General features: G+C 44.8%; 2 protein-coding genes and 1 non-coding gene across 6 annotated transcripts in view; 2 read left to right on the top strand and 1 right to left on the bottom strand.

Moving 5' to 3' along the window:
• Slc25a43 (solute carrier family 25 member 43) overlaps positions 1-14,819 on the top strand; it is a 38,489-nt gene extending 23,670 nt beyond the window's left edge. The window contains exons 4-5 of the mRNA XM_075958809.1: positions 10,922-11,056; positions 12,263-14,819. Of these exons, the coding sequence (XP_075814924.1) occupies positions 10,922-11,056; positions 12,263-12,463 (336 nt within the window). The 3' untranslated portion in view covers positions 12,464-14,819. The remainder of the gene's footprint in view (positions 1-10,921; positions 11,057-12,262) is intronic.
• The window catches only part of LOC142841773 (A-kinase anchor protein 17B-like), a 179,262-nt gene that overhangs the window by 149,700 nt on the left and 1,601 nt on the right, over positions 1-27,961 (bottom strand). The gene's annotated exons all lie outside the window — the stretch shown is intronic.
• LOC142841888 (small nucleolar RNA SNORA36 family) lies at positions 11,671-11,802 on the top strand. Its single transcript, XR_012909131.1, has one exon. It is a non-coding gene; the product is annotated as a small nucleolar RNA SNORA36 family (small nucleolar RNA).

Raw genomic sequence — 27,961 nt, 5'->3', positions numbered from 1 at the left:
TCCATTCGAGCCGCTCTACAACAGTAAGTGGCCTCTGAAGGATAGAAATGGATTCCTCCTAGTTCTGCAGGCTGGGAAGTTCAAAGTCAAGGCAAATTTGACATCCAGTGAGTGCCTGCTTCTCATTGTTAGATGGCACCTTCGCCCTGTGTCCTTCCTGGTGGAAGAAGCAGGACAACTCTTGGCATGGCTTTCTGACCACAAATCTCATTCCTGAGGGCTCTGGCTTCATGATCTTATTACCTCCCAAAGGCTTCAACTCCTGAAGCATTACATGGGGGGTCAGGATTTCAACACAGAAATTGGAAGGAAACACAAATATTTGGCCTGTAAAAAGCCTGGGTTTGGCCAGAAGCTGGTTACCTCAAATTAAAATGGGAAAAAATATTCTTATGAAAAGTGTACTATTCTGGCCCTGGAAGCCCCATTGGCAGTGTTACCAAGCATGAGAAGCCCCATTGGCAGTGTTACCAACATGAGAAGCCCCATTGGCAGTGTTACCAACATGAGAAGGAACAGAGCGGAGGCACAGATCCTTTAGTCAGACAGAGACTGATCATGGTTGATCAGAGGACTGGGCAGAAAGGAAGTCCTTAGAGTCCTAGAGGGAACCGGAGAAGACCCCAGGAAAGGTAAGGAAACTGCTGTCCCGGCCACTAGTAGAGGATGCTAGTGGAGTCTATGGTCCTGCCTCCTGGAGTGTCTCCTGGGTGGCACAGTATCTATTCTTAGTAAGAAGGAGGCTTTCCTAGCAGCCCACTGACCGGTCCTACAGTGCAGTGCTGAGTGCCGAGCTCTCGGGTAGTGAGAGAGACTGTGACCCTTACCTTTGTTGCAGCCTCACTGATGCCTGGCTCTCTGGAGTGTCCCAGGTGTTGCCGCCTTAGCAGTTCAAAGCAACGGATGTGCTGTGAAGCCAGGTGGATGGATGTCTGAGCATCTATCTATGAGGGCGAGATGGGCTTATGGGAGCGTTGTTATTAAAGTGAAGGGAAAGAAAAACTGCCGCTCGAAAAGTAGACAGTGCCCTAAATACTTTGGGGATAGCGGTTGTTGATCAGGGGAAACAAGACTGTTCCTAGAGGGCAGGCAAGAAGGGACTAGGGAGGGCCTCCCCAGTTCCACTGAACTGAACTTTGCCCTTTTCTCCTGACCTGAGCTGGCTTGTTCCTTTGAATCCATAAAAAAAAAATCTGTGAGTCAAAACAGCCAATCTGTGCTAAGCCCTGTCTAAACTGTAACAGCAGCTAAGATAAAGATGCTCTCCCACCTCCAGCCCCCAAAAGAGCAAAGGGAATACAAGCGCCAGGAAACACCTGCCGTCAAACAAGAACAGTCACCTAGGAAGCCTCTGCTATCCCAAGGGTATGGAAAATGGAGTTGACTGACCCCACTGCTCACTTGCGGCAGATTTGGAGATGAGGCACCTATTTTCACCAACTTTCCCGCCAATATAGCTGTCAGTTACCTATCTGCATGGCTGTGTCCCCCCTGGAGTCTTCAATTAACAGATAAGCTCACGGGGTTGATGACATTGGCATTGAGACCCAGCATGGCCCTTAATCCTGTGTGTGGACAGGAATACGTCACAGGACCTCTAAGCCCCATCTATCCAGCATGAGGCAGAGAGCTGTGCCTTCTTCATGTGCCTGGGTGACAGACTAAATGACATGACTGAACGTTAGCAGGCACATTGCAAATACAGTTCTCATTGTGCCTGCAGCGCCTCATCCCAGTCTACGCATAGACAGCAAGGGGGGCCTGATGAGAATGCTACAAAGCCAGCCCAGGTGTGTTTCTGTTTTCTGAACTTACTGTCAATGCATACATGAAACACCTACAAATGACAATACATATAGAACCTTATAACCCCTCCACTTGATAGCCAATGCTGAGTGGTGATGGCAGAAGAGTTCATTATGATTGTGTTGAGTTTGTTTAATGAGCATTTATTAATCGGGCCCAGTGGTGCAAGGCTGCAGAGACTGAGGCAGGAGGCAGGCAGATCATGAAGAGTAAGTTCAGAGCCAGCCTAGATAATTTAGTGAGAAACAGTCTCAAATTTTAAAACATTTTCTTATTCTGTCAGTCTGTCAGTCTGTCTGTCTGTCTGTCTGTCTCTCTCTCTCTCTCTCTCTCTCTCTCTCTCTCTCTCTCTCTCTCTCTGTGTGTGTGTGTGTGTGTGTGTGTGTGTGTGTGTGTGTATACCACGTCATTCATGTGGTGCTCAGAGGACAACCCACAGGATTCAGTTCTCTCCTTCCACCATGTAGGCTCCAGGCCGTTAGGCTGGGTGTCCTGTGCCCTAACTGGCTAGGCCATCTCATCAGGTTTTAAAGCAAAATAAAAGGGGTCAGGGATACAGCTCGGTAGAAAAGTGCTTGCCTGACATGCACAAGGCCCCGATTTCCATCCCCAGAAAAGCAGACATTGAGTGAGAGGCCACCAAGCGCCAGTCCTGCATGTAACTGTATCCCCTCAGCCTCCTAGAAATTGCCATCTCCCAAATTTGGCTTCTTCATGTACATTCTCCCTCCCAGGCAGGATGTCACTGTCAAAGTTTGCTCTTAGAAAATTAAGCCATAGCTACTGGTTGGGGGGGGGGCCTCTCTGGCCCAAGCCCCTGGGCCTCTGCACAGTCTACTCATGCTTTCTCACAAGCTGCTCGCCCGCATCTCAAATGCTTTCTCTTGGAGGCTCAGCTGTGCTCTGGGCTTCCCCACCCCAAGACCTCAGTAGCCACACGGGCACTGACTGTTTCTCTCCTCTCTTACCAAGCACAAAACTAATCCGCTGTGTTTGCTCGCCTTTCCTAAAATGATGGCAGGCTTTCTGGGCAGCTCATTGTCCCTCAGGCCTGATGCTGAAATGCAAGGCAGGTATACTGGCAGAATCGAGATGAGCTCATAGACACAACACTGCAGGGCAGCTGCCCATGCCCACTGTGTGACTCCCTTTACTGCAGAGCAAGGGCTTCCCAGCTATAGGACAACGATATGGAGCCTGGCTACACCAACAAGGATATGAGTCATGCGGGTCACAAGGCAGAAAGATCCGTTTGCTGCAGTATGGTTGCCTTGCTATTACTGCTGTTAATTAATTATTGATATTCGTTTCATTTTGTAATGATAATAAAATATTCAGACAAAAAGTAACTCAGAAGAACAGGAATATTATCCAGCTTACAATTCCAAGTTCCAGTCTGTTATTATGAGGACACTAAGGCAGGAACTTCAAGCATCATATCTACAGTCAAGAGCATAGAGGATAAACCCATCAGTCCTCCCTCCCTTCCTTCCATTTGAGGTCAGATAGCTTTCTTTACCTCTGTGCAGTTCAGGGCCAGGCCTAGGGAATAGTGCTGTCCACGGTGGGGTGGTTCTTCTGACATCAGTCAACAATCAGGACAGTCCCCTGCAGAGATGCCCACAGGCCAGTGTAACCCAGATAAGGCTTCAGTAAGACTCTCTTCCCAGGTGATTCTCGTTTCTATCAAAATGCCAGTGAAAACCAAGCAGCACAGTGCTGCTCACCAAAGGACTCAGGCCTCTTTACTTCCACATGCAACTGCACAGCTTTGTGTTCAAGCTGAGCCTACACATCTCCAGAAAACAAAGGGCATTTCCAAGTGACAAGTTAAAAAGTTCTGAGCTCCTGTTTGCTACACTGACAAACCGTCTTTTTCCTACTTATTTTCCCCTTCTCTTCCCTGACCCACTGATCTTGAACTCCTAGCTTCAAGTGATCCTCCTGCCCACATTCCCCCAAGTAGCTGGGACTATATCTTGGTCTTGCTATCTTAAAACTCCTACAACCAAACTTTCTCTCTCTTTTTTTTTAAAGATTTGTTTATTTATTATGTATACAACATTCCTTCCCTGTATGCTTGCATGCCAGAAGAGGGCACCAGATCTCATTAAAGATGGCTGTGAGCCACCAGGTGGTTGCTGGGAATTGAACTCAGGACCTCTGTAAGAGCAGTTAGTGCTCTTAACCTCTGAGCCATCTCTCCAGCCCACGAAACGTTCTCTTTTCAGCAGGTAAATGCATGCACACAAAATCCAACGGAAGCATAAACACACAATGGAAACCAAGTATCCTCACCCTGTGCCCTCCCCATCTAGTTCCCTCCCAGACACAGCACCACAGTTCCCGTGTCCTTACCTGTATCTTTCCAAAGCTGATTTATGCAAAAGTTGCATTAATGTGAAGATTTGTGGTCTTTTTGGTTGTAGAGAATCAGCAGTATACTGTGCGTAGTCTTCTCCACCAAACAACCCTTACACGGGTTGCATAGCAGATATCCTGCATATTAGATGCTTACATTACAATTCATAAGAGCAGCAGAATTACACTTATGAAGCAGTAATGATGATGATTTTATGGTTGGGGGTCAGCACAACATGAGGAACTGGATGAAAGAGTTGCAGCATTAGGGAGGTTGAGAACCACTGGTCTACACCCTTTCTTTTTCACTAAAAAATATGTCTTAAGAGTGACAGCCTCTCCATCCAGATGGAGCAGCCACATATTCTTAATTATGGCATAGTATTCTATAGCATGATGTCTTATTTCCTACTGGGGAGCATCCAGACTTATCTCCAGTCTTTTGCTCTTACTAACACCGCAGTAGCGAATATCCTTGTAACATACATTGTTCCATATATATGCAGATATATTCCTTAAGGTAGTAGCATTTTGGCCAAAAGGGTTCATAGTGGGCTGGGTATAGATAGTCATTTTGTAGAGTCTTTGACATGCACAAAGCCCTAGGTTCCATCCCAGCACTCGCGAAATAGAGACAGGAGAATCAGAAGTTCAAGGTCATCCTCAACTATGTAGTGAGCTCAAGACCAGCTTGGGTTACATGAGTCCCTGTCATCAAAAATCATGCAAGTATACGTGGTGGTTTGAAAGAAAATGGCCCCCATAGGCTTTAGAGAGTGGCACTATTAGCAGGTGTGGCCTTGTTGGAGTAGGTGTGGCTTTTTGGAGGAAGAGTGTCACTAGGGAGTTGGCTTTGAGGTCTCAGAAGCTCAAACTAGGCCTAGTGTGGCTCATTATCACTTCCTGCTGCCTGTGGATTCAAATGTAGAACTCGGCTTCTTCTCCAGCACCATGTCTGCCCGCATGCCACCATGCTTCCTACCTTGATGATAAAGGACTAAACCTCTGTAACTGTAAGCCAGCCCCAACTAAATGTTTTCCTTTATAAGAGTTGCCAGGGTCATGGTGTCTCTTCACAGCAATAGAACACTAACTAAGGCAGTATCTTTGTAAGTATTGCTTAACCATTTCAGTATTCATGGAAAGAATATTTAGCCAGTGCTACCTCTTCTGAAAGGTCTGGAAAGTTTAGAAAATTTCAAATGCTTAGCTTTGAAGTGTTTGGGTTTTTTTTTCTTTTTTTCCAATATATAGTAAGTACCTACAGTGTAAAAGAAATGTTGGTAGACTTTGGGAAAGACCCATGTCAAGAAAGATGTGGTCACTGGCCATGTGGTATTTGCAGTCCCAGCAGGATAGGGAGCTACTGAGAGAACACAAGAAATAATTATACACAACAGATCATTACAAATCCTTACCAAGTGCCTTGAAGAACATGGTGACCAAAAAGCGTTTGATAAGCTCAGTCTAGGTATCTGAGATTTCCCTGAGAAAATGCTAGTTCTTCTGATCCCTATGACAAACTTGACGAGACAGAGAAAAATGGCAGGAAGGCATGTGGAGTTGGTCCTGCTGCAAGGATTACATAAACTGGAAAGGGTCTTCAGGGTCATTTCATTTCAGTCTCCTTAGTAGCCATGGGAGGAAATTAAGGTCTAAAGACGTCACTGACTTATCAAGGTTATACCACTAGTGGCCAGCAGGGCCTAGTTCTCCTGATCTCTTTAGGTGATGTTATAGTGCAGGATCCAGCGTGCTCCCCCTGAGGGCTGGGGACCTGAAGCTGGTGGCTACATCTTACTTAGCCTAGAGAGTTGCCTGGGTCTGTGTAGAAGAAACCTTAAGTTCAGGCCCTTGTGACTAGCCATCTACTACGTTCTGTTCTCTTTGCTAGTAGGATATAATTTAAGAACAAGGCAATCTAGCATTCCAGTCTAGCAGGTTGGTTTGGTCTTCAGCATACTTGTCTCTTCTCCAAGTTTAGAAATGGTAATAATGACCTTAATGATGGTGGTTACTTATTTAGTGCCTGCTCTATATCAAGTCCAGTTCTAAGCACTTTGCATGTGCTAAATTACTTGATATGCATAACAATCCTATAAGGTACATGTTATTATTACTCCATTTTACAGGGGAAAGAGGGGGGCTCAGACAGATCAAGGCATTTGCTGGAGGTCATAGGCTAGTGAGCTGTTGCAAGCTGTCTAGCTCCAGTGCCTCATGTGTGACATGAAGGTAGCAAGCCCTGTCGGGAGGCACAGTCAGGATGTAGATGAGGAGATGGATGGGACAGGAAAGCTGAATGAAATCAAGGACGGGGCTATTTACCGGAAACACAACAAAGGACTGAAGGAACCCAGAAGAGGACTTGCTTAATGTATACAAGGTCCTGAAAACCGGGCGGTGGTGGCGCACTCCTTTAATCCCAGCACTTGGGAGGCAGAGGCAGGCAGATCTCTGTGAGTTCGAGACCAGCCTGATCTATAGAGCTAGTTCCAGGACAGGCTCCAAAACCACAGAGAAACCCTGTCTCAAAAAAAAAAAAAAACAAAAAAAAGGTACTGAAATCAATCCCCAGCACTACAGGAAAAAACGGTACCAAAGAATCAACATAAGACCACATCAAGGACCAAGATGCCTTATGGTCCTGTTCATCACAGTCCCTCGGATCGCTAATGCCTCTGCTCGCTTGCCTGCTCCTTTATGTCCAGGCCACCAGCATCCTGTTGGCTTCAGGTTCCTTGTTCCCATGTTCTCTGTGTCCCTTCCTCCCTCCCTCTTCCCCCACTCTGTGAGTTTGTCTGTGTTGGTACATGTCACATGTTGGCCCATGTGTGTGGAGGCCAGAGGTCAATGTTGGGTGTTGCTCCTCTGAAGCCATCCACCTTGTTTTCTGTGAGAGTCTCTCTGGGACCTTGCACTAGGCAAGTAGGCTGTGCTAGAAGAACATGCGTCACCACACCCATCGTTTTCCATGGGTGCTGGGAACTGAAACCAGACTTTGTACAACAGGCATCTTACTGACTGTACTTATCTCTAACCCCTTATCATTCTTTTCTTTGACAGCGTCTTTGAACTTGATATTAGCTGGGAATGACCTTAAAGTTTTGATATTGCTACCTTCAGCTCCCCAGTGCTGGAATTATGGATGTGTATCCCCATGCCCAGTTCATGTGGTGCCGGAGATGGAGCCCACAGCATTGTTAGAGTGCCAAGCAAGGACTCTACCAACTAAGCCACAACTCCAGGCCCCTTGGTTTTCATTCTTGTGGCTTTCTGACTCCCATTCTGAAATCCATGCCACTTGTCCCCTGAGCTTATTCTCAACCCCACAAACTCCCTCTGATTCACACTGCTCAAGATGGATGCCTGGGAGAGCAGCTGGGGGTGCACAGAAAGTTCATAGCCTCAAATCTGCACCGCTGGTCTTCAAGTGTCCATGGCACATCTTCATAACAGCTTTTCCAAATCTTACCAGACTCCTCACTGCGCACCCGCCACCTTCTCCCTAGGCGGATAACCTGGCACTGCCCTCCTCCCTGCGCACCTGTCACCTCCTCCCTAGGCAGATAACCTGGTTTGCTCTTTCATGGGGAAAGTGGAGTGATAAAGAAACTCAACCTTTTGCTTCCTTACGTGCTATTCCCTCCTTCCTGGTGGTACCCTGGGCGTCACACCTCACGTTCCTCTTGGGCATCTTTCCTCCTTAACAGATGAATACATTCAAGTCCCATCCACGGGAAACAATTTCTTCCTCCAATCCTAACTTGACCTTTCAGAGCGTTGCCCCTTCCCTTATTCCCAAATAGTCAACTTAGCTTGTTTTGGTGTGGCGTTCTCGAAGTTCTGGATGGATGTAAAGATTTGTGTGACTGCCACCACAATGAAGACATAGAACTGTTCAGTCAATCCCCAAATTCTCGTGCACTCCCTTTACAGTCAAGGCCTCCAGGAGCACCCCTAAGATGGTAAGATTCTGTGTGTTCTCCTGATGGAGGAAGGTCATTGGCTAATAAAGAAACTGCCTTGGCCCACTTGATAGGCCAGCCCTTAGGTGGGTGGAGTAAACAGAACAGATTGCTGGGAGGAAGAGGAAATGAGTTCAGACGCCATGCTCCCCTCTCCCGGGCAGACGCGATGAAGCTCCAACCCAGGATGGATGTAAGCTAGAATCTTCCCCATAAGCGCCATAATAGAAATGGGAAATTAAGATGTAAGAATTAGCCAGTAAGAAGCTAGAGCAAATGGGCCAGGCAGTGTTTAAATGAATACAGTTTGTGTGTTGTTATTTCGGGGCATAAGCTAGCCAGGCAGCCGGGAGCTGGATGGCCAGAACATAGCCCACAGCTCCTTCAACATTCTCTATCCCTGTGGTGTTATCTTCTGAAAATAGTGCACTCTGTGTCGTGCCTCTGGAGTTATACATGCTGTTGTATTCAGTGATAGCTTTAGGATTTCTATTTAATTCTATGCGTGTGTGTATGTCTTTGTGTGGCTATGTACCCATGAGTGTGGATGCCTATGGAGATCAGAAGAAGATATTAGATTTCCCTGGAGCTGGAGTTACAGGCAGTTCTGAGCTACCCGATGTAAGGTTCTGGGAATTGAACTTAGCCCTCTGCAAGAGCAGCAAGTGCTCTCAACCACTGAGCTATCTCTCCAGCCTCCAGCCTGTTCTTTATTTTTTCTATAGATTTGTTTTCATTTAAATTATGTACATGGGGCTGGGTATATCCACCTGTGGGGGAAGCTTGCCTCAGCCTCACAAGCACCATGATTAAAGAGACAAGAGCGTTCCTTTCAGGAATTGAGCAATTTTGATGAGGACAGAATTTTATCAGTAGTTTGGGGGGGGGGATGCAATCCATGGAGTGCAGGAAGAAAAGATGACCAAACTGAGAATGAGGGCCAGAATGAAATTGGCATAGACTGTCCTTTTTGCATTCTCTTATTCTTTGAAAAGTTTATACACATATACAAGTATAGTGGTCACATCCACCCCTCCCTCCCTCCTTCCAACTCTCCCTGGACCATCCCCACAGCATCTCTCCCCTTCCCCACTCAACATCTTCTTTTTCCCTTTTCTTCTTTTTTTTTTTTTTTTTTTTTTTTTGGTTTTTCGAGACAGGGTTTCTCTGTAGCTTTGGAGCCTGTCCTGGAACTCGCTCTGTAGACCAGGCTGGTCTCGAACTCACAGAGATCCACCTGCCTCTGCCTCCCGAGTGCTGGGATTAAAGTTCCCTTTTCTTCTTAAAGTTACCTAAGATGATGGTGAGGCTGGGCTAAACCTGACCACCAGGTGCCAGTCTCTAGTAAAAGTAGAAGGATGGCCAGGAGGTCCAGAGATGACAACAGGAAAAGGATGTAGAGTAGCCTGGGCCCCAGATGGGCACTTTTGTCATGAGAGTGAAGCAGACAGCAATAGACAACTGGAAGAATGCCACAGTCCTCCTGTTCTCAACCCTGTGACGTTTGTGCTGTGGGGAAAAAGCCCCTACTTGGTGGCTTCCCAGAAGAGGAATCAGTTTAGATAAGGAGTCAAGACGACACCAAAAGAAGATTACAGTCTGGGGCTGGGGAGATGGCTCGGTGGTTAAGAGCACTGACTGCTCTTCCCGAGGACCCAGGTTCAATTCCTAGTACTCACTTTGCAGCTAGCAACCATCTATAACTCCAGTTCTAAGAGGGTCTGATGCCCTCACATGTACATGGTACACAGACATACATGCAGGCAAATCTCCCATATAGGTAAAATAAATATAAATAAAACTCAAAAAGGTTAGAGGCATGGAAGTATGTAACAGTTCCATTGGACATAGGCTGGGATGGAATGCAGGTATAAAATTGAGTCTATCCAAAATACCTGCTTTCTTTTAAGCAAAATACACCACAAATATGTGAGCAAGGCATCATGGTCCTATAGCAAATCAATTATTTGTTCTAAATTAGGCATGGTGGCTCATACCTGTGATCTCAGCATTTAAGAGGCTGAAACAGAAGTGTGGTGACTCCCAGCCAAACTGGGTTACATAAGAAAGGCTTTGTTTCAAAAAATTTTTATTCTAGCCAGGTGGTGGTGGCTTTAATCCCAGCACTTGGGAGGCAGAGGCAGGCAGATCTCTGTGAGTTCGAGACCAGCTTGGTCTACAGAACAAGTTCCAGGACAGCAGACAGCCAGGGCTACACAGAGAACCTTATCTCAAAAAAATGTTTTTTTTTCCTTCTAATGTAGAAATAGGAGTGGCGGGCCGCTTCCCGCCGCCTGACTCCCAGCTAGCTTACCCAAAATAATTACATGGAAACTGCATTCTTTTAAACACTGCTTGACCCATTAGCTCTAGCCTCTTACTGGCTAATTCTCACATCTAGATTCACCCATTTCTAATAATCTGTGAAGCACCACGAGGTGGTGTTTTACCAGGAAGGATCTTAACCTGCATCCATCTTAGAGAGGAGAGCTATATCGTCTGTGACTCACTTCCCTTCTTCCCAGCATTCTGTTCTGTCTACTCTGCCTATCTAATTTTCTGTCCTATCAAAGGCCAAGGCAGTTTTTTTATTAACCAATAAAATAACACATTGACATAAGACCCACCAACATCATTCTAAGACCATGGAAGAAGATGAACTCTGAAGTTACTATTTTTTACCACCATCTAGACACAGATCCATACCCGAGACCCTGCTCATTTTGTGTCAGATATTAAATTTCGAGTACTTCAACCACTCCCTAATACCTTTCTTTTCCTGCTAGGCTCAGAGTCCTTATCTTCCCCATCATGGAGGAGTAGATGTCCATTTCTCAGGAGCAGTGGACTGCTTCCGGCAGATAGTGAAGACCCAAGGAGTCCTGGGCCTCTGGAGCGGACTGACAGCTAACTTACTGAAGGTGAGGAGGGTGGCCTGTCTCCTGCTTCTCTGCTTCTTCCGCTTCTTTCCCTTCCTTATCATGCTAGTAGGATTCACATGAAAACACCCCATCTACCACTAATGGACACAGCCCATCGACCCTGATGGATACAATGGGGGAGAATCTAACACCCAATCCTAGAAGAGCTGAGCATTTAGTCTGATCTAGAATTTTCCAACAGTCGGACACATGGACCCCTAAGGAGAATACAGTCCCCATCTAAAATTGTTTGCAGAAATACAAATACAATCCACAAATGAATTATATTTCCATAGACTTCTGTCACCAGAATTAAGAACAAGAACTCTGAACTAGCTAGCTCACATGTAAATATGCAGTCAAGCCCAGCATATAGTGATGAGCAGTGCTAATCAACGACATGCATATTCATGTAGACCCAGTGCTGGCCCAGGGCATGCCCATAAGGGGCTTTGCCATCCTTCTTCCCCTCCCGCACTGTACCAGATTTCCTCTTTCTGCGTTCTTTGATTCCAAAAAGAATCACCATGTAGTGCTGTCCACAGCTATTATCTTAGCTGACCCTGGTGCAGCTCCACCGCAGAAGCACCTTTTCTTAATAACTTACTTCATGGCTCCAAAGGGTTGGGTTCAGCTCAGGACAGCTTCCCTGTTCTGTTAATTAAACCCTGAGACACTGAAATTGGCTAAAGGGAAATGACTGAATAGAGTCATTTCTTACTCCCCATACTTCCTAGTGCACACCAATAAAAAAATAAAAATTAGCCAGGCAGTGGTGGCGCACGCCTTTGATCCCAGCACTCAGAGACAGAGGCAGGTGGATCTCTATGAGTTCAAGGCCAGTCTGGTCTACAGAGCAAGTTCCAGGACTCCACGACAGCCAGGGCTACACAGGGAAACCCTGTGTCCAAAAACCAAACAATAAATTAAATTAAAATTCATTTTGTAATTTCAAAAACTTGTTTAACATGTAGGCTGGAGGGATAGCTCAGTGAGGAAGAGTGTTTGCTGCTCTTCCAGAGAACCTGAGCTCAGTTCCCCACACCCATGTTGAGATGCTCACACCACATATAACTCCATGTCCTAGTGGCCCAGTACCCTCTTCTGGCCCCCATGGGTGCCTAGCCACACACACACAGATAGGTGAATAAAAGTAAGTCTTTTTGAAAAAAGAATTTAACACAATTTTCATTTTCTGTTCAACAGGTCGTTCCATATTTTGGAGTTATGTTTAGCATGTTTGAGTTCTGCAAAAGAATTTTTCTTTATCAAAATGGTTACATCCTGTCCCCACTGACCTACAAACTGACCCCAGGGGTGGACCAAAGTTTGCAGCCCCAGGAGTTACGGGAACTAAAGAAGTTCTTCAAGCCCAGAAAACTGGAATCTAAGAAACCAACTCTGTAGAGCTGAATGGACGGCGTGCAGCAGTCGCAAGTGACTATGCCCTCCTAGCTGTACACATCGGGAGGAATGAGAGGGTCCTTCTGCCTGCTGCTCTTGGAGATGTGACCACGAGGCCATACATCACATCAGAACCCCAAATTTTCCCTGTGAATACCTGTGCCTTGAGAAGCTTTGGTGACACTGCTCTGTCACATGGCGCTCCACCAGACTGTACGGAGGCCTAGTGGCAATCAGATGCGCAGGATATGGCATCTTGCAGCTGAAGTAGCAGAGCAGAGACCATGTCACAAGCCCAGTCCCCAGAGTCCAGGTGAAGTAATCCAAGTTTCTCTAACTGTGACCTGTGGCTTCCCCATATAGACCTCCTTAAACTTAGACCTTTGTGGGCTTCTGAGAGCACAAACCACCATGTAGGTTAGGCCTTAGCAAAAATCCTAAATGAAAAGGTTTTGGTGTTTTTTTTTTTCAAATGATCTTGCTATGAAGTGCAGGCTGCCCTCATTCATGATCTTCCTGCCTAGACTTCCAGACACCTGAGATTTCAGGTGTACACTGCAATGCTCATCCTTGGAACCCTAATTCTTTTTTTAAAGATTTATTTATTAAGCATACAATGCACTGCAGGCCAGAAGAGGGCACCAGGTCTCATTACAGATGGTTGTGAGCCACCATATTGTTGCTGGGAATTGAACTCAAGACCTCTGGAAGAGCAGCCAGTGCTCTTACCCTCTGAGCCATCTCTCCAGCCCCACAACCCTTATTCTTTATTGAAAACTCAAGCACCCCAAGCCTAGAAGCTTCTATTTCAAGAAGGCAGTTTTCCCCGTGACTTCTTAAGGATGCACTGACATTCCTGACTGACGTCATGCACAGTTCCAGCAGCCTTAATTATCTGCCTTTTTAACTTCTTTTATAAGCCGACCCTGAAAATAAATTATTCAATCATTTTCTGTTATTCTCACAAGATGCCCTAATTGGCTAGAAAGGACAGATAGAACATATGGCACACGTACTCCCCCAAAATGGCATAAAATAAAAATCTTTTAGGCTAATCACCCATTGGAGAAACTTTTGCTTGTTTGTTTTAATGTAATCAAATGAGGATTCCATGTAAAATTCATATAGCTATACTTTCCAAATAGTACCAATCATGTATTTTAAACACATTAATATGTTAACACGATGTGCTGGTGCCCACTGCAGTCATAGCCCTTGGGAGGCTAAGGCAGGAAGATCATGAGTTCAAGATCAGCCTTAGCTATGTAGGTAAGTTTAAGTTCTTCTTGTGCATAGTAAAATCTTATCTTAAGAAACAATAAGTAAATAAATAAATGTATTTCTGACATGAATTCACGTATGTTTTCTGTTCCTTCCCTGCCATATACATGAAGGTTTTCAGAATTTTGAAAGTATTTTTCCATATTAGACTTATTTTCTAAAGGAAAAAAATGCGACTGGAGAGTTGGCTCAGCAGTTAAGAACACTTTTGCTTCGCAGAGGACCCGAGTTCAATTCCCTGCACCTACCTGTACGATGGTTCACAACCATCTGTAACTCCAGCCCCAGGGGATCTAACACCGTCTTCTGAACTCCACAAGCACCAGACACACACATGGTGCACATTCATACATGCAGAAAAACACCCACATACAGAAATAACTCTGAAATTTTTTTCTTTAATTTTTTAAAAGGGAAAAAAATCAGTTATTTATTTCTAATCAAAGTTATAAAACTATGTTTAAGTTCTCAGACCTTTGTCGTATTTAAATACACAAAATAACTCATTTTTCCCACCTTTGTAGCAGTCTGTTTTACTGAGAATGAAGCTGACCTGTGTAGCCTGATCTGTTAGTATTTGCGGAAAGGCAAATACTGCATTCAGTCAATAATCCATGTTTGTTTATTGTTATTTTCTTTAAAGCAACAAAACAAACTTTCAGAAAATGTTGAATTCTATAAGTGTGTTTTTGACAAGAGTTACCATCTAGCCTCAGATTGTTCTCATCTTAGTGTTTCTTCCGTGCAGTCTTCCGCAAATGTCACATAAATGCTACTTGGCACAGAGATATTCTTTAGCTGAGGGGGACATTGTTGTTTTGATTTGGCTTGTTTTTTAAGAGTTACTCTTAGTTATTTGTGTGATGGAGTGAGGGGGTGTGTATATGAGCACGGGTGCTGTAGAGGCCCAGATCCCTCGGATCTGGACTTCCAGGTGGTTGTATGCTGCTGGCCATGGTTGCTGGGAACCAGATTCAGGTCCTCTTCTAGATCAGTATGTGCTCTTACTAGTTGAGCCATCTCTCCAGCCTCACTGAATTGTGATTTTTTTTCAATAAAATCAAGAATATGTCTCATTTTCCTGTAGTTTCAGAACAACTCCTTAAAATTCTAGTTCTGTTTCTAAAATGAACTTAGAGCTATTTTTATTTCCTTAGAGGTGAAACAAGATGTTCTGCCTTCCTAACTTCTGGTTGCCAGTGTGCACCTCCCAGCACTAAGAACCTCAGAAGAATCATAAAGAAGTGCGGTGTGCTAGTCACGCAGGAGGAACTTAAGAAGAAAACATACCTGCACCCATGAATGTCTAGGGCTACAGAGCAAAGCCAAGCACAGCATGACAGAGTGGCATCTCCTACCAACAGGGCGGCCATGGGGCTAGGAATGAGTAGGGGCTCTGAGGTAATGAGTCTTGAATTAGGCTTAGGTTGTTTGGGTTTTGTTAACAGGGTTTCCTAGAATGCCATTCAGTATGTAACCCAGACTGGCCTAGAACTCACAATTCTCCTACCTCTGTTTGCCGAGTGCTAGAATTCCACTTGTTTTATACTGTGCCTAGTTTTGAACGGATTTATTTTTTGTAAACTTTTATTATATTGCTGTTTTATTTTCTTTTTCACAGGAGTTGTTTTGAGACAGGATTTCACTCTGCAATCCATTTGGGCAGGGATGAAACTGTGTATTCCAGGGTGGCCTCAAACTCATGACAATCCTCTTGCCATAGCCTGGTGACTGCTGGAATTAAAGGTATGGGGTCACATAGCCTGCTAGGTTTTGATACTTTAAAGTATCTCACTGTGTAGCCCAGGCTGGCTTTGAACTCATAATCTACCTTACTTAGGTTCCTGTAATAGACAAAATGACAGGTTTCCCCTTACATGCCTGGCTCTGAACTCCGTTTTGAAGAAAGGACTGTAATAATTTGAATGGATATGTCCCTATTAGGTGCATATACTTGGATATTCAGTTGCCACTGATTTTAGTGATATTTCATTTGTATTTTAATAAATGAAGTTTGCCTGAAGATCAGCGAGTATACCCACACTGGTCAGCCACACAGACCAGGCAGTGGTGGCACGCACCTTTAATCGCAGTAGCCACACTAGTTGCCATAGAAACAGGTAGTAGTGGTGCACGCCTTTAATCCCAGCCCTAGAGAGGAATATAAAATGGGAGGAGACAGCTCTCAGCTCGGTCTCATTCTGAGAATTTGTGGAGACAGCTTCACCATTTTGGTCTGAGGTGGAGGTAAGAGCAAGTGCTTTGCTTTTCTGATCTTCAGGTTGAACCCCCCCCCAAAAAAAAGTGTGAGTATGTTTTTTTTTCTGAGACAGGGTTTTATTTATTAAAATATGAATGATATATCACTACACACTGATGGTGCTGGTCAGGATGTTATGGAAATGTTAGGAGGAGCAACCTTGCTGGAGGGTGCGCCTCCCTGAGGGCAGAGTTGGAAAGTGTAGTTTTGTCCCGCTTGCACTTGGATTTCTGCACGTGGTTGAAGAGACCATGTCTCAGCTTCTTGGCTACCTCCCACCTGCTGCCATGCTATCTCTGCCTTCGTGGACCCTCCGTCTGGAACTCTAAGGCAAAATAGACTCTTCTATAAGCTGTTTCTGGTCATGGTGTCTATCACAGCGACAAAACAGTAACTCATACAAGGACATAGGCAGGATCACAGGGATGAAGGCCAGCGAAGAGGGCTGGAGGCAGAGAGAGAAGACTGGCATTTGTCCATTTGTTCAACAACTATTAGGCACTGTGAATGCAGGGATACGAAAGGCAAATGTGACCCCGGACATCACATTCTAGTGATCAGAGAGATCAATAGACAAGCCAACGGATCAGAAAGCTAGGTAGTAATGTTGGAAGAGGAGTAACAGGGTGCTTTAATTAAAGAATTCTGTGGGGGAAAGGTAAAATCTTTCAATTGGGGGTCCAGGGAAGGCCATTCTGAGAGGTGACATTGGAGATAAGACCTAAAAGAAGAGAAGGAGCCAACCACAGAGAGAAGCAGGAAGAACATCTCCAACAAATGGAAAGAGCAAGTGCAAATGTCCAGTTGTCCAAAAACAACTTAGTGAACAGAGAGGAAGGGGATGCAGCCAGAGTGTGGTCCCTGGGTGAAGGAGTGGGATGAGATGAGCTTGACTAGAGGGGCACATCATCTGCATCTGTTTGATTGCAACTCTGGAGACAGAATCCAGTGCCTTGCACATGTCAGGCAGGCCCTCTGCCGCTGAGCTACGTCCTCCGCTCTAAAAGCCCAATCTCATATGGTCACATAGGCCATGTATTACGAGAAGTACTGAAGATTTTTAAAAAGAAACAACACGATCTGGTTTTCAATTTAACATACAATGCTAGTTGTTTTTTTGTTTTATTTATTTATTTATTTATTATGTATACAATATTCTGTGTGTGTATGTCTGCAGGCCAGAAGAGGGCACCAGACCTCATTACAGATGGTTGTGAGCCACCATGTGGTTGCTGGGAATTGAACTCAGGACCTTTGGGAGAGCAGGCAATGCTCTTAACCACTGAGCCATCTCTCCAGCCCCCACAATGCTAGTTGTTATGGGGAGGACAGAGTACAAGGAGGCATAGTTAGAAAGGAGAAGACCAAGAAAGAGTTGACTCCAGAGTTATGAGCAAGAAATGCCAGCTTGGCCTAGACTGGTGGCAGAAACAAAACTGGGTTCAAGGACTGGAGAGATGGCTCAATGGTTAACGCACATGCTGCCCTGCTAAAGGGTTGGAGTATAATCCCTAGCACCCACTCTGGGCGGCTCACAACTGCCTGTAACTCCAGCTCCAGAGGGAACTGGCACTTCTAGCTTCCGAGAGAATCTGCACTCACATGCACACACCCACAGGCCACACACACAAACAAGTTGAAAATAACAAAAATAGGTGATGGGGAGATTGCTCAGTGGTTAAGAGCATGGGCCCAGGTTCCATTCCCAGCACCCATAGGGTGGTTCAAAATCATTTGGAATGCTGTCCCCAGGGAAATCTGATGCCCTCTTCTGGCCTCCTTGAGCACAGCGTGCACGTGGTGTACAGACATAAAAAATAATACTTGTAAAAAGAAAAATGTTAAGACATATTTTGCAATTGAACTTAAAAAGACTTGCGGAACAACTGCATGCAAGAAGTAGAATGGGGACATTGAGGCTGGGACCTAAGGTTTTAGCTTTTAATTTAACAAACCAGATGATGTTGTCATTTGTCGACATAGGAACAATGGAGGAGGGCAGGAGTTTTGCCAGAGAAGAAATGAAAAGTTCCATTGCTAATATGTTAAATTCAAACTTCCCAAAATAAATCCAAGTGAAGAAGTAGATAGTTGACTAGAGCCTAAATTGTCCCTATAATTGCCCAATTTGTAGTAGAGGGAATAATAACCCCAAAGTACCCATACACTAATTCCCAGAACCTTTTAATGTATTCCCCTACACAACACAATAAACTTGGGGGTTGGGCTTATTTTGTTTTATTTTGTTTTTTGAGGCAGGGCCTTCCTATTATAGCCCATACCAACCCTCCTGCCTCAGCTTCTCAAGTAATGTGATTACAGGCATCATTCCCAGAGACAAAAAAATCTTGAACAAGTGACTCCAGTGAGACAGATAGTTCTGGCTTGTCTGGGTGTTCCCAGTCTCTTCAGAGTCCTCAAATACTGAGGAGATGGACTCAGAGTGTGGGGACGAAACCAGAAATGCAAGAACAAGAGAGACATGACAAGGACTAACTCTGAACACAAAGGTGCCCAGGAGCCAAACAACAGATGGCTTCAAGAAGTTAAGAATGAGCCACAGAGAAACCCTGTCTCGAAAAATCAAAAAAAAAAAAAAAAAAAAAAAAGAAGTTAAGAATGAGCCGGACGGTGGTGGCACACGCCTTTAATCCCAGCACTCAGGAGGCAGAGGCAGGCGGATCTCTGTGAGTTCGAGACCAGCCTGGTCTACAGAGCTAGTTCCAGGACAGGCTCCAAAACCACAGAGAAACCCTGTCTCAAAAAAAAAAAAAGGAAAAAGAAAAAAAAAGAAGTTAAGAATGACCCTCAGCTGACAGCCAGTAGGGAAACAAGAACCTCAGTCCTAGAAGCAAAAAGGGCTAAAATTTGTCAGTAACTTTAATGAGCTACAAAATGGAGATGTTCATCAGAGTAGTGACTTCCAGAACTGTAGCATAGAAAGTCTGCATTGTTTAGCCCACTGTGCCTGTGGCAAGTCATTATAACAGCAACAGGAAACTAACAGAACTCTAATGATATTTGTCTTAAGATAAAAGGGACAGATCAAAAGTTCAGAGAAGAAGGATGGTGAAAGACAGAAACTTGCTTGTCGTCAACAAACAAAGGGCATTTAAAACAGAGATGGCCTGGTTCTGGTGGCAGATACCTTTAATCCAGCACTCCAGAGGCCGAGGCAAGCAAATCTCTGAGTTCAAGGCCAGCCTGGTCTTCAGGGCTTTTCCAGGACAGCCAGGACTGCACCAGGCAGTGGTGGCACACACCTTTAAACACCACCCCCCCGCCCCGCACTCAGGAGGTAGAGGCAGGAGGATCTCTGTGAGTTCGAGGCCAGCCTGGTCTACAAGAGCTAGTTCCAGGACAGGCTCCAAAGCTACACAGAGGAACCCTGTCTCGAAAAACGAAAAGAGAGGGAGAGGGAGGGGATGGAGATTTGGCTCACTGGTTAAAAGCACTAGCTGCTCTTTGAGAGTACACAGGTTCAGGTTCAGCTCCCAGCACCCACATGGTGGCTCACAACCATCTATACCTCAGGTTCTGGGGATCTCATGACTTCTGGCCTCTCCAGGTACCAGGCATGCATATAGGGCACAGACACACATGCAAGTAAAATACTCAAACATTTAAGATAATTTTTTTTGGGGGGGGGGTTCAAGACAGGGTTTCTCTGTGGTTTTGGAGCCTGTCCTGGAACTAGCTCTGTAGACCAGGCTGGTCTCGAACTCACAGAGATCCACCAGCCTCTGCCTCCCGAGTGCTGGGATTAAAGGCGTGCACCACCACCGCCCGGCTCATTTAAGATAATTTAATTTAAAAATTAAAACAGGGGGATCAAACAAGACCACTAAAAGATGAGACAGGAAGGAACTCCTGGAGTGGGAAAGAAGCAAGAAATGAAACTGAGAAGGCAGAAGCTGAAGATATGGAGAAAATGAAATTTATGTGCCCTGCTATTAGGGATATATAATGCATGGTGCAGTAACTCTAAGGGGGAAGGTTTAAGACGGGAAGGAAGGGAGGGAGGGAGGGAGGGAGGGAGGGAGGGAGGGAGGGAGGCAGGGAGGGAGGGAGGGAGGGAGGGAGGGAGGGAGGCAGGGAGGGAGGGAGGGAGGCAGGGAGGGAGGGAGGGAGGAAGGAAACCTATTCTTAAAATAAGCAAAAAGCAGAAATGACCCAAATATTTACCAAGAGAAGCCAGGGCAAAGGAAAGCATATATGCTGCACGGTTCCATTTATTCAAAATTCTAGGGAATGTAATCTAAGCTAAAGTGACAGTATGCTGAAAACTGTTCGCTTGGACGGAGGGGCTACCAAGGGACACGTGAAAAACTTTAGTAATGGATCGGTTCACTGTGTTAACTGCCGGGGTTTCTTAAGTGTACACATACGCAAAAATATTATCAAATTGTGCCCTTCAAATATGCACCTTTTTAATGGATATAATGGCCCAAGCCTGGAATCTCAGTATTTGGGAGGCTGAAGCAGGAGAGTCAGGAGTGCGAGGCAAGCCTGAGCTACCTAGTAAGATCCTGTCTCAATGACAAACAGAGGTTGGGAAGCCGCAGCTCACTGTTTGTCTTGTAGGCAGAACGCAGTAGGCTTGAGCCATGCAACAAGAAAAGAATGTGCAGTTCCACCGTTTGACAGCAGCACTGTAGTAAAACTTGCCCGCTTTGTTTGATTTGCTTAATCTGGAGCAGTCATCCATGGCTGAAATCCATGAAATGCTTGCTCAACCTTCCAGAAATCAAAATCTACTGGGGTAGAAGGAGAAAAAGAAAACAAGGGATTCAAATGCTAATCTGAGTTTAGGTTTCATCCAATAAGCAAAGGGGAGTCAGGAGATTTAGGAGCAGCATATGTGATATTAAAAAAAAAAATACTATACAAGCCAGGCATAGTGGCACATGCCAGTAATCCCAGATGGGGGCAGGAGGATCAGGAGTTCAAAGCCAACCTCGGCTATATAGTAAGTTCCAGGCCAGCCTAGGCTACATGAAATCCTGTTTCAAAATAATAATAATAAATGAGCAAAACTAGGCAAAAAGCAAGAATATTCTAGAAGGCCATATGCCAACTAACTAGGCAGAAGGAGATTCTTCCTCAATAATTACACTGCAAACATAACAGTGACAGTCACTCACACTGGAAATGTGACCAGATCTGAAAATGAACAGCATCTTTTCTGGGTACCAACTAGCAATTCAAATCCTAGCTATGTGATCTTACACATTATTACTAACTGGATTAAATACATTACCAGTACCTTGGTTAAGCAAAGTTGGAATGTTTGCTAAAATTCCAACTTGGAGGGCTAAGGGTATAGCTCTGTGATGCCGTGTTTGCCTAGCATGCCCAGGGTTTGGGTTCCATCATCAGCAATCAAACAATATTTTCAGGGTTTCTCTGTAACTTTGGAGCGTGTCCTGGAACTAGCTCTTGTAGACCAGGCTGGCCTTGAACTCACAGAGATCCACCTGCCTCTGCCTCCGGAGTGCTGGGATTAAAGGCGTGAGCCATCACCACCGGCCTCATTCATTATTTTAGAAAGCAATTTCTTTCTGTATTTCAATTAATTTTAGTGTGCAAAAGTAATGGATTTCTTCTTTTCCTTTTTCCTTTTGTTTGCCTCAAACTATGTAGGCTAGGCTACCATTGAACATCTGATCCTGCCTTTACAATTTAAGTGCTGGGGGCTGGAGAGATGGCTCAGTGGTTAGGATCATTGCCTGCCGATCCGGAGGTCCTGAGTTCAATTCCCAGCAACCACATGGTGGCTCACAACCATCTGTAATGAGGTCTGGTGCCCTCTTGTGGCCTACAGAGATACACACAGACTAAATAAATAAATAAATATTTAAGTGCTGGGATGATAGGCATATATCATCAGTCTACCTCATGCAGTGTTGAGATCTGAACCCAGGCTTTTGTGCATGCTAACCTGTATCCTTCCAATTGAACTACATCCCCCCAGACACATAAAACAATGAGTGCTGGGTCCCCTGGGACTGGAGCTACAGGTGATTGTGAGCCACCATGTGGGTGTTGCAAACCAAACCTGGGTCCTCTGCAAGAGCAGCAAGTGCTCTTAAGTGCATGTAACTGCTGAAGCATTGAATACAGCACTCCCAGTCCTCTCTTGCACACGTTTCCATTAAGGCCTACCTCTGCACCCTTAAATGTCTTGCTCTAAATAGAATATTAGAATCCTTTATTATGGTCCTTCCCACTTTATAAGCCTGTGTCTATCCCTAACTTTGCCTTTTGTGAGTCAACTCCCAGAAGTCTATGGTATGTTGGTCTTTGTCCTACTGTGATCAGAAGAAAACAATCTATGTGGACATTGTATTTTCTCATCAGAATTTCTCAAAATTGTACAGATGTGAATTTTCTCTTTGGGCTCCTCTCCCTCATGAATTGTCTTTCTCTTTCGGTATCTGACCAGGACATCCCATTATCTTTTCTCTAAAATCTACCTTAAGCACAGACGCACGCGTGTGCACACACTTTACCTAGCCTATGTGACCATGCTCTGTTTGTTTAGGAGAGACAGATGGCACAGTCGCGTTCTTCCAGATCCTTGCAGCTCACACCTTACTCAGCAGCTCTTCTTTACTCATTGGCAGCATTGAGTCCAGCCTAGCAACATGCCTCGTTGCTTCTCATTAGTATGAGAACTATTAGTAATCAGGGAATGGGCCAAGAATTTAGTAGGTATGGGACCTTGTGAAGGCACTTGCTGCCAAGCCAGATCTGACTTTAACCACTGGGACGAACATGGTGGAGGAAAGAGCCTTCAGCAAGCTGTCCTCTGAGCTCTACACACACATACATCATAGCACATATATGCCCACAAACATACGCACATACATATAATGAATATATAAACATAACAAAATTCTGAAAAGAACTTATCAGATATGTTGCTATCTAAATAATGAAATATCCATCAAATATTTGGATGGCTTTGTCTGTTGTTGCAATGTCTTACCTCTGACAGCTAGCCATATGCAGTATTATTCATATATTTTATCTAGCTGACCAGTATCTTATACATATCTACAACTACATATTTGTATCTCCCTTTCATTCTTTGGTTCTATTTTTGCAGGAGATTTTGGAGGTGGAGGGTCTCCCAGTATAGCCCATGCTGGCCTGAAGTTTACTATTTACCATAAGGTAGCCTGAAACTTCCATCTTCCTTCTTTGGCCTTCTGAATGCTGAGATTACATGCTATTGCCACCACCCCTGGGGGGGGGCTGTTTCTTAGTAGCTTTTTTGAAGAATTAATTTTAGTTGGATTCAGTGGCACACTTCCAGAACTCGGAAGGCAGAGTCGGTTGGATCTCTCTGAGTTCAAGGCCAGCCTTATCTACATAGTGAGGACCCCTTAACAAAAGAACTTGTTTTATTACTTTGTGTGTGTGTGTATGCACATCATGTGTGAGAGTGAATAGAGGGACATACGTGCCATGGTGCACGTATAAAAGTCAGAGGATAACTTACTGGAGTCTGTTTACACCACTACCCCATCTTACTTGCCCTTGTTTAGTTATTTTGAGACAGTTTCTCACTGTGCAGTCCCAGCGGGCTTCAGACTCCCAGGCTTACTGCCTCACCCTCCAGAGTGCTGGGATTCCAGGTACATACCCCACGTCCAGCTTCCTCTTGATGAATGCTCTGCACATTCCAGCCACTAAATTACTAATGACTCCCTTCTTGATAAATCATTGTGCTTCACTTCCCTGTGGCATCTCTCAGCCAGGTTTCCCTTTCCTTGACCATGTCAGCCAGAAGCCCCATCCCACAGTGTCTGAACAATGCATATAGTATTGTGTTTTCTGTTTGTATAAAGTTCATTTTATTACCTGCCTTCTAGGCATTGGTACATAGAAATCCAACGCGCTCGGTATTGCTTGAGCTTTTTCCTTTCTTCAGAACTACTAGACAGTGCCTTAGCTTCAGTTCCTGTTTATCACACTTATGTTTTCCATAGCATAGACCCCACCGTGTCTCACTGGAGAAGTGAGTTTTTAATGAACTGACCAAATATAGATCGTCAATATACTCATCATCACTGATATTATTCTCTGTTCTCCTGACCTCTTGTTCCTGTTTTTTTTTTCTTTTGATAATTTTTAACTTTCCGACTTAGAAAAAATGTTGCAGTCTGAGTGGTAGTGGCCCACGCCTTTAATCCCAACACTTGGGAGGCTGAGGCAGGTGATCTCTGTGAGGCCATCCTGGTTTACAGAGTGAATTCCAGGACAGCCAAGGATGTTACACAGAAAAACCCTGTCTCAAAAAACAAACAAAAAAAATGTTGCAAAAATAGTACAAGGGGGCTGGGAATATAGTTCAGTGGTACAGAGCTTGCCAAAGCAAGCATGAGTCCCTAGGCTCAATTCCTAACTTTGCAAAAAGCATCCACCTGAGAGTGGGTTGACGTGCACAATGCAAGGAACTCCTAATATCAACAGAAACGCTGTAATAACCCAACTTAAAAGTGAGCAATTAACCTACACTCGATCTCAGCCAAAAGGCTAAGAAGCGATAGCAATAAACCTAATCAGACATTTCCTAAAAGAAGATATGTAAATTGGTCAATCATCATAAAAAAGATGTCCTACATCACTAGTTATTAAGGAAGTACAAATGAAAACCACAGCGAGGTGTTAAGTGCTCATATCACAAAGACAAAAGAGAAGGAGCACTGGTGAGGGAGTGGAGAGAAGGGAATCCTTGCATGTCATTGGTCAGGACCAAATTCACAATGCCACCCTGAAGTACTCTGGAGATTCCTCAAAAGGTATGTGTTTTGTATAACCCAGCAATCTCACTGGTAGGTATATATCAAAAGAGATGCAGTCTGGCATGTTGAAGAGACATCTTCTTTCCCATGTTCATTCCTGCACTATTCACAAGAACCCCAAAGTAGACGCAGCCTGGATGTCTATCACCTGACAAGGAGGCAAAGAAAATGTGGACCATACACACAACAGAATGCTACTCAACTAACCAAATGATGAAATCCTGGCATTTGCAATAAAAAATAAAACTAAACAAAGGCTAGGAATGTAGCTGCACAGTGCCTTGAATTCCAGCCCCAGCACTACAGAAAAAAAAAAACAAGAACTGGAGCTACAGAGGTTGCCCAGTGGTTAGGGGCACTAGCAGCTGTTACAGAAGACCTAGGTTCAGCTCCCAGCACCCATTTCAGGCAGTTTACACCGCCTATAACCCCAGTTCCAGGAAATCTGACATCCTCTTCTGAACTCTGCGGGCACCTGCACATATGTGGTACACAGATATACACATAATGATAAATAAATAAGTCTTTTTAAAAAATTGTTAGCTGGATGTAGTGGTATATATCTTTAACTCTAGCACCCAGGAGGCAGGGGCAGGTGAATCTGTGAGTTCAGGCCAGCCTGACCTACATGGTAACTAACTACCAGACCAGTAGAGTTACATGGTGAGACCCTGTCTGAGAGAGAGGGGGGGGAGGGAGGGAGGGAGGGAGGGAGGAAGAGAGAGAGAGAGAGAGAGAGAGAGAGAGAGAGAGAGAGAGAGAGAGAGAGAGAGAGGAACATCAACAAAACCCACACTCTTGAAATAAAATTCTCTGTATTGCCTAGTATGCACTGATCCCCAGCACAGCAATAATTTTTAACCAGCTAAACCTCGTTTTACCTGTTGTTTCAGCAGAGGGGTGACTATGGTTTTCAGAAGACTTGCCTTACCATTATTTGACAAGTATAAGATGCTCATTTCTAAACCTGAATCAATGATCCAGTCAGCTAGTAAAGAAACACTGTAGCGCCCGTCTTACACATGGATCCAGTCAGCTAGTAAAGAAACACTGTAGCACCCGTTTCACACATGGATACAGTCAGCTAGCAAAGAAACACTGTAGCGCCCGTCTCACACAAGGATGGCAGATTTTCCTTAGGATGGACAAAGCTGGATCCAAAATAGCCCCTTTGGCCTGGGCAATGGCGACACACTCCTTTAATCCCAGCATCAGGGAGGCAGAGGCAGTCGGGTCTCTGTGAGTTTGAGGCCTGTGAGTTCGAGGCCAGCCTGGTCTACAGAGTAAATTCCAGAACAGCCAGAGATACACAGAGAAACCCTGTCTCAAAAAACAACAATGCTGGGCTATGGTGGCGTACGCCTTTAATCCCAGCACTCGGGAGGCAGAGGCAGGCGGATCTCTGTGAGTTCGAGACCAGCCTGGTCTACAGAGCTAGTTCCAGGACAGGCTCCAAAGCCACAGAGAAACCCTGTCTCAAAAAAAAAAAAAAACAACAATAAAAATCGCCCCTTTGGAGAGGTCAATTTATCTCTTTATTTGTTGATGATAGTGCCCCATTCTTAAAAGACCTAAAGACCCCACCAGAAAATTCTGACATAGGATAAACACTTGCAACAAAGTTTCAGGACACAAAGTCAATTAGTACCTTTTGGTCCACTGTGCATGAGGACTGGAGGACATGTGGCAACCCACCTGTACCTTGCAGGAGGCAGAGACCATGGAATCTCTAGAGCAGTGGTTCTCAACCTTCCTAATGCTATTACCCTTTAATACAGCTCCTCCTGCTGTGGTGACCCCAACCATGAAATTGTTTCATTGCTACTTCATAACTCTAATTTTGTTACTACTATGAATCATAATGTAAATATCTGATAGAGGTTATCTGATATGCGACCCCAAAGGGTCCACAGCCCACGGTTGAGAATCATTGCCCTAGACCAATCTGGCCAGCTAGACTAGCCAGGTCAGGGAGCTCAGGGTTCAAGAGACTCTGCCTCGATATATAAGCAACCGAGGAAGATGCACAGCATCAACCTCAGGGCGCCAAATGCATGTGCACATACATGTACCTTCACACACACAGGTACACACACATCACACACACGAGAGACAGAGACAGAGAAAAAGAAAGTTTTTCTAAATAGCAATAGCAAGTTCATAAGAACTCTGGGGGCCAGGGATCCCACTGGCAATAGCCTCAAAAATAGAAGGCTAGGTAGCTAGCTCAGTGGGTAAAATGCTTCCCAAACAAGCCTAAGGGCTAGAGTCAGGATCACCACGACCCACAGCAATGTAGTGCTCAGGAAACGGAGACAGGAGATGGACTAAGTAGGGAACCAAACCAGTGAGCTCTTGGTTCAGACTCTGTCTCAATATAAAAGGTGGAAATCAGCCGGGTGGTGTGGCGCACACTTTTAATCCCAGCACTCGAGAGGCAGAGGGAGGGGGATCTCTCTGAGTTTGAGGCCAGCCTGGCCTACAAGAGCTAGTTCCAGGACAGGCTCCAAAGCTACCGAGAAACCCTGTCTTGAAAAACAAAAGCAACAACAGCAAAAGATACAGAAAGCCATCCCAAGCTAAAGATGACCAGGATTAACACTGTAAAGACAGCTATATCACAAAACTAACCCACAGAGTCAAAGCAAGCCCTATAAAGATTAAAGTGGCATTTCTTCCGAGAATCCTAAAATTTATACGAGTGCCAAAAAGATTCCAAGTGCCCAAAGCAATCCTGAGCAGCAACCTAAATGCTGGTGGGATCACAATACTACATTTTAAGCTAACTACAGAGCCACAGTAACAAAACCACCATAAGAATGGTACAAAAGCATGTGCATCTACCAATGGAATAGAATAGAGGACCCGAAAGGAAGCACAAACAGCTACAGCCAAGTGATGTTTAAAAAAGCAGGCACCATAAGCAAACCTTGAGGAAAGATAGTTTCTTCAACAAATGGTGTGATAAAACATGTCTCAGATGCATATGTAGCTATACTGGGTTCAAGTAAGGGAAATCACTGATCTTTTAAGAAAAAACCACAACGCTCCTTCAAATGCCTACAGTTTGTGCCCAGCATTTTGCATTGCGGGGCTTCTTGGGAGCTAAGAATGAACACACTCTACTCAGAGAAAGGCCTAAAACCC

This window comes from Microtus pennsylvanicus, chromosome X (genome assembly GCF_037038515.1).
Source record: "Microtus pennsylvanicus isolate mMicPen1 chromosome X, mMicPen1.hap1, whole genome shotgun sequence".
NCBI classification, from domain to species: Eukaryota; Metazoa; Chordata; class Mammalia; order Rodentia; family Cricetidae; genus Microtus; species Microtus pennsylvanicus.
The sequence above is the reverse complement of the archived record's forward strand: the minus strand, read 5'-3'. Positions and strand labels throughout refer to the sequence as shown.